General features: G+C 65.7%; 3 protein-coding genes across 3 annotated transcripts; all 3 read right to left on the reverse strand.

The window, feature by feature from the left end:
- Positions 1-508: 508 nt before the first annotated feature.
- On the reverse strand, positions 509-1,083 carry EMIHUDRAFT_121044 (hypothetical protein; the record flags this gene model as incomplete). Its single annotated transcript, XM_005760180.1, has 2 exons — positions 509-613; positions 682-1,083. The coding sequence occupies 2 exons, from the start codon at positions 1,081-1,083 to the stop codon at positions 509-511; spliced, it is 507 nt and encodes a 168-aa protein (XP_005760237.1).
- A 1,056-nt stretch (positions 1,084-2,139) lies between these two features.
- Positions 2,140-7,252, reverse strand: EMIHUDRAFT_249392 (hypothetical protein; the record flags this gene model as incomplete). The annotated part of the gene is made up of 13 exons (XM_005760181.1): positions 2,140-2,340; positions 2,551-3,001; positions 3,281-3,471; positions 3,600-3,781; positions 3,818-4,184; positions 4,375-4,503; positions 4,849-5,127; positions 5,292-5,441; positions 5,605-5,787; positions 5,975-6,007; positions 6,213-6,297; positions 6,377-6,720; positions 7,091-7,252. 13 exons carry the CDS (start codon positions 7,250-7,252, stop codon positions 2,140-2,142), a joined length of 2,757 nt encoding a protein of 918 aa, XP_005760238.1.
- Positions 7,253-10,268: 3,016 nt separating this feature from the next.
- Positions 10,269-11,312, reverse strand: EMIHUDRAFT_121047 (hypothetical protein; the record flags this gene model as incomplete). The annotated part of the gene is made up of 1 exon (XM_005760182.1): positions 10,269-11,312. One exon carries the CDS (start codon positions 11,310-11,312, stop codon positions 10,269-10,271), a length of 1,044 nt encoding a protein of 347 aa, XP_005760239.1.
- Between the last annotated feature and the right edge of the window lie 232 nt (positions 11,313-11,544).

Genomic DNA, 11,544 nt, shown 5'->3' on the forward strand with positions numbered 1-11,544 from the left:
GTGAGCGACACTGCTCGGCGACTGCCGGCACACTGTGAGACCAATGGGTGTGAGGTTAAACCACGCTACCAGCGCTTGGTCACATCGGCCCCGAGGTCAGATCCTTCTACTCTGTTGATGACAAGACTTGTCTACTGGCTGCGGGGAGCCGAGCAGGAGGGCCCGGCGCACAACCCCCATACCCCGTCCAAGTCGGTTTCGCGGAGGGGTTCGCACCGAGGTCTCTGCGCGGGGGTGCGGGTCGGGCGCCAGGCCATGTCCCATGATGTAACCCTATCATGGCAGTTGGCAGATGGCACGCGGGGGTGCGGGATGTAACCCTATCATAAACCTCTTATTCACACCTTGCACTTTGAAAAAGAAATTTCCGACGTTAGTCGAAGATCCGGAGGGTTTATCGGAGCATCACCCAAAAAGTAAGTACGAGCGACCAGTACACCGACACATCTTGACTCACGAGCGTGGTATTCTGCTCGCTTTGGCTCGCTGCCCATGGCCCTCGCACCACTCAGCGGGCCGCCTGCCCGCCCGCGTCCGCAAGCTCTCGCTGCCACTGCGCCTTGCGTTCCAGTTTGCTGCGCTGGTTGATCTCAAGCTTCTCTCCGGCCGCCGCCTACAGATTTACGATCGCGCCTGAGGAGTTGCCAGGGAGGTGGGGGAGGCAGCTCCGCCCAAGCGCACCCGCCGCTCTAGCGCCTCGCAGTCGCGAATCTTGCGCTCCAGCCGCCTGCGGCGCGCCTGCTGCTCCGCCGACGCAGCCTCTTGCGACCTGCCCAACTTCTCCACCTTGACGCGAGGCTGATGCACTGATGCGGCCCGCTGGTTCGCAGCCGCGGCGCTTCGGTCCGCCAGCGCCGGCCCGGCTGTCAGCGCCTGCAGGGCTCGCTGCTGATCCGCCGTCAAAGCTTCGCCCGCTTTGGCCTTTCGAGCGAGAAGCTTGGCGAGGGCCTTGCTCGGGTCGCTCGTCGTCACTTGGCCGCCAGCCCACGCCATGGTTTTGACGGGCACAGGCGGCGGGTTGCGAGCCTCGCGCGCGAACCGCGCCCGACGCGCAGCGAGCAGCGCAGCGTCGCTACTCTGCATGTAGCTGCTAAGTTCGTAAGCCGTCTCTCCGTCTCCCTCGCTCGCTCGGCTCGGCTCGCGGCCAAGACGAGGGTCGCACAAAGATGAGGTGTTTGAAGACGAGGGTCGCACAAAGAATTACCAGACTACTTTATTACCCAGGAAGGCGTTTAAAGAGACTGCGAAGAGAGATAGGAAGAGGCAGACTCCCTAGGGTGGGCGACGGATAGCGCACCACACACCTCTCCTTAAAATCCCTGTGTGGTGGCGGCGTGCCGTCCTCCCATCCCTCCCTTGGGTTGTCTGTTTTCTTTCTTTCTTTCAAGGCGTTTAAAATCCCTGTGTGGTGGCGGCGTGCCGTCCTCCCATCCCTCCCTTCAGGTTTGAAGGTTCCACGAAAAGAATTTTATGCCCAGGTCATGCCTCCCTGTCTTTTTTACCCAAAGGCGTCTGTGTGTCGCTCGTGCGTGCCGTCATCATCTGTCCAGCCACCAGCGTCCACCCATACCGCGTTGGTGTCCAGTCCGAGCCTGGCGGTTACCTTTCTACTTAACCTAAAAGGCGTGCCGTCCTCCCACACAACAAAATCCTCCCAGCCATCCCTCCCTTGGGTTGTCTGTTTTGTTTCTTTTCTTTTTATTACCCAAACCGAATGCAGTTTTGCGACGGTGAATCACAGTCGCCTACTCGCCTTAGATCTATGCCACCGTCGCATACACAAGGCGACTGAGAGAAACAAACACACAATCTCTGATACACCGTCGCACTACGCTCTCGCGATTCACAAAAACGGCGGAGCCCTCGAGAGCAGATGGCCCGAGAACGGAGAAGCTCGGGGAGGTGTGTGTGTCGCCTGTGGCTCTCGTGTTGTAGTAGAGTCGGTCCGAGTGCGCTGTGCGGCTCTTTTTTGAGTTCCATAGCCAAAAGTACAGACCTCAGAAGAGTTCAAGAGGAGGCCTCTGTGGAGCGCCCGGCCTCCCCCTCGCTCACAGAGAAGAGAGCCCGCAAGCCGCCTCCTCATATCACACTGTACAGCACTGTACTCTGTAGTCGCGCTCCCTCGGCGACGCCGACCCCTCAGTCGCCGCCTGGCGAAGTGAGGTCGATGGGCTCCTCCGAGCTCGGGCGAGTTGCCGGCGAGCGGGGGCCCGAGTCGGCCGACTTTGACGTGAAGAAGCTGCGCACGTCGAGACCGCCTGACGCCTTGGGGGCCTTGGTAGCTTTGGGCACCGCCGCCAAAGCCGACGACGCCGCCGCCGACGAGGATGAGGACGAGCCCTTCATCATGTCGAGGACGCTGCGCTTCTTGCCGCCCGCGCCAGCGCCGCCCCTGCCGCCTGCGGGCTGCTTGCCGCCGGTGCCGGTGCCGGCCGGTGCCGCCGCTTGCGACGCGGGCCTCGCCGCGAAGAAGGAGGTGATGGTGGCGGGCGGGCGCAGCGCGCGAGCGAGTGCCTTCGGGTCGACGGGTGCGGCCGGCTCCGTCTCGACCTTGCGGTGCGTCGCTCCGCGCGCCAGGTTCCACTTGAGAAGTTCCTCCTTGAGGTCGGCCATGCACGAGCGCGCGAACCGCACGCCGAGCAGCCGCCGCCCATCGAGGATGACGCGGACCGCGCCGACGGCGCGGTCGCGCGCCGTCAGGTTGGCGCTGTGCTTCTTGGCAACCTCCTCGAGCACGGGCAGCATCGGCAGCGTCGAGCCGGTGATGAGCTGGATGCGTGTCAGCCGGCCGCCGATGCGCTCGTTGCACGCACCGTTGTACGCGGCCGTCCAGTCGGCTTCTGCTGCGGAGGGCGGCAGCACCCGCGCGTACTTTCGGTGCAGGTCTGTCCACGCCTCCTCGTACAGGCTGAGGCCGGTGTTTGGACGCGTGAGCACGGCCATGTGCGGCTCGCGCGCCTTCGGCAGCGCGAGCAGCAGCAGGTGCTCGCCGTACTGCGGCCTGCGGCTGCGGAAGATGCCTCCCCCCTCCTCCTCCCCCTCGCCCTCGCCCTCCTCCTCCTCCCCGTCCTCCACATCGCCGCTTCGGGCAGCGGCCGGAGCGGCCTCCTCTCCGGCCTCCTCCACGCAAGCCTCCTCCTCGCCGGCCTCCACCCCGCCGCCCTCCTCCGCCCCGCCGCCCTCGCGGCTGTCCGCCGCCGCGTCGCCGCCGTCGGTGTTGCGCTTGGCGGCGGCGGCGGCCGCTCGCCAAGAGCGCAGCTTCGAGAGTGCGTCGGCAAACGAGACGCCCCGGTCCACTTCGACGGTCGCCGCGTGCGCCCTCGCCCCGGTGATTGGGTCGCGCCAGATCAGCGCCTCCGGCTCGAGGAGGCGGGCGCCGGCGGAGATGTCGGCGACGCCGGCGTCGTACCGGCCGTCGCGCTTTGCCGCCGAGACCACCTCCCGCAGCGCGGCCGCAAAGAGGTCGAAGAGCTGCCTGACGACTCAACAACCACTCCAATCAGGACTCCGCCCCCGCAGCGCGGGGCAGCAGAGAGGTGGAAGCGCTGCCGCTGCTGCGCGAGCGGCAAGCCGAGCATCCGGTTGAGGAAGCGGCGCACCTCGAGCTCCTTCTCGCTCCCCTTCTGCGCCGCGTCCAGCCCGGCGCGAGCCGACTCGATGGCGGCCGAGTCCGCCGCGAGGTGCGGCAGCACCGAGCTGTCGCCCGCGTAGGCGGCGGCGAGCAGCGCCTTGAGCGCCTTGCGGCCCCACGCGGTGTCCAGATTGAAGGTGTCGAGCGAGCCTGATTAGGTGTATGGACTCGTGTCATGCCCGGCACTTGGCGCGGTGTCCACGTCCAAGGTGTCGAGCGAGCCGATCTCGGCGCGCCGGTCGCCCTTGGTGAGGGCACCCATCGCCTCCAGCTTGCGCGCGACGCTCGAGCCGAAGCGCGCCTCGCCCCCCACGTCCGTGCAGAGGAGGACGTACCGCGGCGCCGAAGTCTGGTTGGCGCGGTGCGAGCGGCCGAGCTGCTGCACCGCCTTGTCGGCCGACCAAGCAAGCTCGAGCGTGATGTGGACGCGCCGCCGCTGGTTGGCGCTCCTCGCGTCGGCGTGCAGCGAGATGCCGGTGGATGCGGCGTCGGAGATGACTGCGACGAGCTTCTTGCCGTCCATGAAGGCGTTGCGCTCCGTCACGTTGAGCGCCTGAGTGGAGGAGCGGTGCATTCGTCGCCATGGCCATGAAGGAAGTCGCTTTTGCGTCACTCAATCTCGATCCGGGGCATCTCGCTTCAGGGCTCGAAGTACATCTCGGATCTCGGCTAGATCTCGCCTCCATCTCGCCAGACTCGGGCTTGGCGCGAGGCTGCGACGCCCACCCTCGCCCCTGCCGCACCACCCGCGCCTTCCGGCCAGTCATCTCCGCCACCGCCGCCGCGCCGCCGCACTCGTCGATGAGCAAGTCGAGCGCCGCCGGGGGAAGCTCGAGCTCGGCGGCCGCCTGCAGCAGCCGCGCCTTTGCCACCTCGCACTCTGGGTCGGCCTGCCCCGCCGCCTCCGCGTCCGCCGCCGCCTCGGCCCGAAGCCGCTGCACCGCCGCCGCCGCCGCCGCCGCCATAGCGGCGGCACCGCGCACCGCCTCCGCCGCCTCGGCCCGCGCTGTGGCGGAACGCGACGCCTCTGGTCGCGCCGCTGCGGCGCGCGCGGCGGCGTGCGCCTCGATGGCGCGCGCGGCCGCCGCCTCGGCCTTTGCGAGCGACTTTGCGAGCTCCTTGTCGGCGTGGCGGGTGGTCGGGAAGTTGTGCGCGATGAAGGAGCGAAGCATCTCTGCGCAGAGCGAGTAGAGCTCGCCGGAGGCCGAATCTCCCACTCGCTCGAGCGCCGCCTCGCCCGTCGACTGGAGTCCGACCACGACGCAGCTGCCGCTGCCGAGGGCGGCGCGGACCTCGGCAACAAGTGCCGGCACCTTGAAGCCCACGCACAGCTGGCGGAAGAAGCGCTGGTGCGCGCCCCAGAAGGCGCGCACGGTCGCCCCCGCCTGCGCGCCCGTCCGCTCCGCCGCCGCCTCGAGCGCCGGCAGCAGCTGCTGCGACCAGAACGCGGCGGCCGCGTCGAAGGCGGAGGCCTGCTCGGCCGAGAGCGGCGCCTCCTTGAGCTCGAACTCGGCGCCTTAATTATGAATCACGAGCCATTAAGGATGAGCGAGGGGCGCCTCCTTGGGAGCTCGCACTTGGCGCCGTGGTACGACAGGCCGCGTGAGAGGTAGGTGCCCGTCGCCTTCATCTCGATGGCGAGCATCTCGAGCCCTCCGACGCCGCGGTTCTTGACGCCCTCGACGAAGGCGTCGAAGTCGCGAAAGGAGGCGCCCGGGCCCCAGAGGCCGAGCCGCTCCATGTACGCCAAATTCGAGAGGTCGCTCGCGCCTAGAGGAGTCGATTGGGAGTCAAAAAGGAAGCCGTGGCCCTAGGCGCGGCTGGACGTGTCGCTCGCGCCTAGAGAAGAGAGCGGCGCATACGGAACAGAGGCAGGTAGTTGTGCATGCCAGGCTCAGGCCCGAGTCGCTCGCGCCCGTCGCAGAGCAGTAGACGACTCGCGCGAGCGGCAAGGCGCGCTGCAGCTCGCGCACCTGTGACACAAGGAAGCGGGCGATGAGCCAACGAAAGGCCGTGGCGCGGGCGCGCTGCAGCTCGCGTACCGCCGCCGCGACCTTGCTCGACGTCTCCTCCTTGCCCGTCCAATTCTTGGCCTTGTGGCACTCGTCGAAGAGCAAGCAGCCGTCGAAGGCTGGCCCGCCGCACCAGGCCACCAGCTGGGAGAGGCGGGACGAGCCGCGCGCCTGCCCGCAACTTTCTTGTTGTGGCTGGGCCGCCTTCGCTCTAGAAGCGGGGCTAGCCATGCGCCTTTTGGCCCGAGGTGGCGCTCACCTATCGGCAGTCAATGCTGACCTCTCAGTGAAATCAACACGGCCCGCATGTTGGCCCGAGGTGGCGGCTCACGAGCGTGGCATAGGTTGAGAAGAGGACGCCCGCCTAGCGGAGGGGCTGGCAACGGTCGGGGATGGTTCGGGGAGCGTCCCGCGCACACGCCGGAGGAGGACGGCTGCCTGCGACTCCTTTGATGCGCCCAGGCCCTTTGTCGCGCGGTCGAGCGAGGCGCAGCCGTCGTGCACGGGGCAGTGGCAGCCTACTCTTGACTCGACCGCTCCTCACAACGAATTCTTCAGCCGTCGTGCACGGGGCAGTGGCAGCCGAGGTCGGTGAGGTCGCGGATGGCGTCGTTCCGCAGGTCGGCGCTCGACGAGAACCAGATGTGCCGCGGCCTCCCGCGCGCGAGCGAGTCGAGGATGACCTATTCATTCTTGCTCATCATAATGAAGCACGAATCATAATGAGTGAGACATCGGCGCGAGCGAGTCGAGGAGGACCGCGGCGAGCTGCCGGCCCTTGCCAACCCCGGCGCCGTCGCCGAGGAAGAAGCCGGCTCGTGTCGGCGGGTCGGTCGGCATCACCGTGAGGTGCCGCTGGCAGGCCAGGCCAACAAACTGCAGCTGCAGCGACGAGAGCGCCCCGGAGGAGACGAGGTTCGACGGCAGGGCGTCCAGCAGCGGGTACGTGCACTGCGGTGGCGGCGTGGCGGCGAGAGACGCGGGCTCGGCCACGTCCGCCGGGTGCGGCAGACCGGGCGTCTCCGCGGCGGCCTCGAAGGACACAAACAGCTCTTCGGAGACAACGCCCAGGTTTGCCTCGTCGAGCTGCTGCCGCCGTGCCTCGGCCGCGGCGTCGGGATCGGCCGCGGCGTCGCCGTCTGATGGCGGGGCTGGCGGCGGCGGCGGAGGCTGGGCGTTAATCATCGGCTCGGTTCCGAGCCGCGCCGGCATGCAGACGGGGTGAGCGGAAGAAATTGCGCTCACGGATCCGCGTGCTCTCGAGAGGCGGTCTCTACCCTTATAAGTCTCTCGTGTCGGCGCCGACGCTCTTGGTTTAACCGTAGAACGTCCCAGCCGAAATCCGCCCGCCACGATCGATCAGTCCACAATCGTCGGCCCGCAGCGACCCGCAGCGATGGATGCCGCCGCCCCCCCGGCCCCTGCGGCTGACGCGCCGATGCACGACCGGCCTCCGTCGGATGGCTCTCCGGCCTCTCCGGCCGCTGACGCGGCCGCCCATGCTGCTGCCGATCCGGTCCCTCTCACGCTCAGCGATATCCGCACAAGCTACGACAACTTCGAGGTCGCCGGCTTTGGCCAGGTGCAGCCACCACCTGCTTGCCTCCATGTTCACGCTTCGCGCCCCTTCCCCCCCTCTGACGCCGCCGTATGACCGTAGGTGAGGGGCACGACTACCCGCCTGGAAGGCGCTCTCATCAGCAAGTCACCCAGGCACCAACTCCTGGGCGTTTACGCTTGACTACGAAACCATGCAGTGGATGCAGCTCGATCAAAACGGCGACGCCAACAGCTGGTCCCTGGGCGAGTACTCGCCCAGGATGAGGTGCGAGCCATGGTGCTCGACCCAGCGTGCACCAAGTCGCTCACATTCCGTGAGTTCGTCAACGGGCCGATCATCTCTCCAAGTCGACTGCGATCTCGGACTCCGACAACTGGACCGGTGCACCAGCCGCGGAGGACGATGGCTCCCTCGACGACATCCCTTCATCGACGGACGCCTTCACCGCCGCCGGCCCTGGGCCATCCAGCGCGGCCTCCGACGGCCTGCACGTGATCGAGCGGGTACAGAAACGGTGGCTGCCCAGCTCACACCCTAATCGATCTGCCTTAGGCACGGAGCCAACGGAGCCATCGCGCATGCCCGCATCGCGTGCGGCTCCGAGGTCTCCCGCCGAGACCGGCTCGGCGCGGCGCGTGGCCGCACGCCGCCGTTGAAAAGGCGAGATAGGACCGAGGGGAGAGCGCCGGCCACATCGAGCGAGCGCTGACGTGTAAGGTGTCTGTGCTGCTCCGGTGTGTGTGGGATTCTGCCTCCCCCCCATCTGTGCGGCGAGTTGTTTGCGGCGCGATGCCCGATCGTGCGCGATAGCCTCCCATTGTGCGTGGTGTGTCGGTGTGTCGGGGTCGTCCGGAGCGTGTGGCGGCGCCGTTGCCATCAGCGACTGCTCCACGTGCCACGACTGCTTTGACTGACGTGACTGACTGTGATGAGACATGAGAGCTGATGCGTGATGGATGATCTCCGACAACCCAAAACCAAAATGCAAATGCGGAGTGGCCCACTTTGGCGTGCAGATCCTGCGTCTCTCACTGCCCGAACAACAGAGACGGGTACCGCCGCAGGTCCCACACTAGTGTTTTGAAACCGCCGCAGCGACGACCGTGATGAGATGGGGCGGCCAAGATAAATTTGGTAAAATCGCCCCCCGCCTATACGGCGGGGCGGCGCGCCGTTGCCCCTTCGAGTCACCCCAGCATGCGTGGGAGCGCCTCGCCAGTCCAGGCCCCAACACCAGCGCTGCGCTGCAGCGGGAGCTCGCACGCGCCGAGTTGGCAGTCCTGCAGGGCGCTGCTGGACGGCACAAACGTGACAAGGGTTTCGCAGGTGGCCAGGAGGCGAGGCAGCGGCGCGAGCACGCGGTCGGATCTGGTATTCGTGGTCGGCGGCTTCAAGACGGGAACAACGTCGCTGATTCGTGCGCTCAAGCATTCCGGCCTCACCCCGGCGTGCAAGCCCGCCTGGTTCTCCAACGGTCCCGCAATGTACGATGCCTCATGGAGTCTCGCTGCGGTAGCCGAGTTCATCGCGTCGCCCTTGGCTAACAACACCTCACTCGGCCAACTGATCCACGGCGAGCATAGCTGCCGCTCCCTTGCCGACGCGCCCTGGCAGTATCTCTTTCCGACCCTGATGCGCAGCGTTCCAAACGCGCGCTTCATCCTCACTCGTCGCCGCAACTGCACGGACTGGGTAAAGCAGACGGCGAGGCTGCTGCACAACCAGTACGTGGGCAGGCCGGACTGCCGCTCATCCGACAGCCGCGAGCAATGCGCGGCGCGACAGAGGGAGCGCGCCAAGCGTGTGAGCGAGATCAACGCGGACGCGCCGCTGGCCTCGGCGCACAAGCTCTCTCTGCAGAGTTGCTTCTACGGTCTCGGGTGCGGGGCGGACCACCCGTTGAGGCGCACGGCCGCACTGTGGCAGCAGCGCTGCGTTGAGCACGAGCGCTCGGCGCTGCTCACGGCCAAGGCTCTCGGCGTCTCGCTCCTCGTCCTCGACGTCGACCTGCCAGACGCCGAGAAGGCGCAGCGGCTGCAGCGCTTCCTCGCGCCCCAGGTGACACACTACCCGCGCGCGTCGACCCGCGTCCGCAACGGCTTCTCCGCTGCCTGGTTGGACGACGTGCTCTTCGAGACGCAGGTCCAGGACCGTAGCACTAGGACCGGGACCGGGAGTTGGGTGTGAGTGCAGGATGCGGTCGCTGATATCGTTGTCCCTTTGACCCTGCGTGCATGAGGGGCTCTCCGGTCCGCTCAGCGTGGCAAAAAGGGCACGGCACACAGGAGCCGCGAAGAGGCACATTCGCAGGCGCTGCGCGCAGCGCATATGCTAGACGGCGCAATAGCCAAACGTCGGTGCGCAGCGTGTGGCCGCATCTGTTGTGCGACTTTGCGTTTTGGACTTTTCCTGCTTTGCCGATGATGAAGGGGACACATCACTGACGGCCTGCGGGCCTACTTCCGACATCCCCACGACTCCACTGAGAAGAGGGCTACCCAGAGCGGGCGTAATGGCAGGGCACCCCGCACGTGCGGCTGCGGGGCTGTGTGTTGTGTGCGACGCGGCGAGAGAATACACACATACGCTGTCTTGTGAAGTATAGTGTAATTGCCGTATGTAGAGTATCGTCTCAACTATCATTAACTTCTGGCACGCAACCTAGGTTGTAGAGCACTACGTCTTTGCAGTGAAAAGTTTTTCGATGAGGTGGGGGGTCCGCGCCGTGGTGAGCCGATTCCCAGATTCTCCAGATTCCCCCTCGAAAACCGCCCCTTTTAATTCACTGCGGCCGCGTGCTGGCCCGGATTACTTTTCACTCGAAGACATAGTAGTTTTTTGGTGTTACGGTGCCTACACATCACAAAAAATATCCGATATGATATCGAGCTGACCACAGGGTTTGCGGCGATCTCCGATCACTGTCCTACACCAGCGGGCACAGATGGCACAGTGCTCAGTGGGCCGCGGACACCCGTGAATGACCTTTTAAGCGAGAAATGAACGATTTCGAAGAGCGGTGCAAGAAAAAACACGGCCCTCTCAACAATAACTAATTACCGACTCACAGCCCCACGGCTCCCGTCTCGACTCCATCGTAGTGCGCCTGCGGGTGGCTTGGCCACACCCAGCTCTGATGGACCCACTTCTCGTCGACGGCGACGCAGCCCTCGTGCACCGTATACCGGTCCAGCTGGTTGCGGAACCGCATGGCCTTCGGCGACGAGGGCAGGTACCCAGGGAAGAACAGGACGCCCATCCCCTGGGCAGGCTTAACCTCCAGCGTCTCGTAGGCTCGCACCGCGCTGCGTGGCACCCTCGCCACCTCATCCCCGTCGTCAAAGTCGACGTCCACGCTGCCGTCCTCCAGCACCGCCCTGATGACGCCGGGGTAGTCGCCCTCCCCATCCACATCCCGCCCCGTTGACAGGCAACAAACCTTCTCGCCCACCGCGTACTCGAGAGAGCGCTGCGATGGCAGCGACAGGAAGCGCGTCTCGCCGCCAGCCTCGCAGTCGTTGAGGTAGACAAACAGCGTCGCGATGCGGTTCTCGAGGAAGTCGGTGCCCGACAGGACGTCGACGTGGTTTCTGAAGAACTCGTCGCGGCGGTAGCGTGACACCTTGGCGGCCTCCAGGCTGCCGACGGGCACGTTGAGCAGCTTGGCATACCGGGCGTGCAGGCGCTGCGTCTCGTGCCTCGCGACGCGGCACTCGCAGCTGGTCCGGAAGTTGTTGGAGTACCCGCTGCTGGACTGGAAGTGCGGGCCGGCCTTGACCATCAGCTCCTCGCACTCTGCGCGACTAAGCAGATCGCTCACGAGGAAGATCCAAGGGTCTCTATGGATCGCACGCAGCCCCGGGAAGTCAGCGTTGATGGCGAGGTGGTCGCCGTCGGACGCGTATTCTGACAGCGGAATGCTCGGGTACTGCGATAGCGTGGCTTCCTTTTCCAACTTGGACGCAGGCGCCTTGCGCCTCGTCGATTCGCGCTCAGCAGCTGCCTCCGCGGCTTTCTTCCTGGACGCCTCGCCGATTGCTTTCGCGTGCTGTCGGTTGAGGAGCCACGCGGGAACGGCCGCGCTGCCCTCCGAGGCTTCGAGCGACATCGATAAAAAGGAATCGATAAAAAGAAAGCCCGGCTTTTTGCTGCCTTATTACTCGCGTTATCTACCCTTATAAGTCTCTGTGTCTCCTCCAGAGAAGGCCGCCCGCAGGCCCAACGGAATTGGCTTTCTTTGGCGGGCAAGCCAGATGCCACGACGTGAGCCGCTTGGAGCACTCGTTGGAGTGCAGTCATCAACCTCACTGCTCACATCCAGGGTTGTTTGTCAGAGGGTC

Source organism: Emiliania huxleyi, assembly GCF_000372725.1.
Source record: "Emiliania huxleyi CCMP1516 unplaced genomic scaffold EMIHUscaffold_774, whole genome shotgun sequence".
NCBI lineage: Eukaryota > Haptophyta > Isochrysidales > Noelaerhabdaceae > Emiliania > Emiliania huxleyi.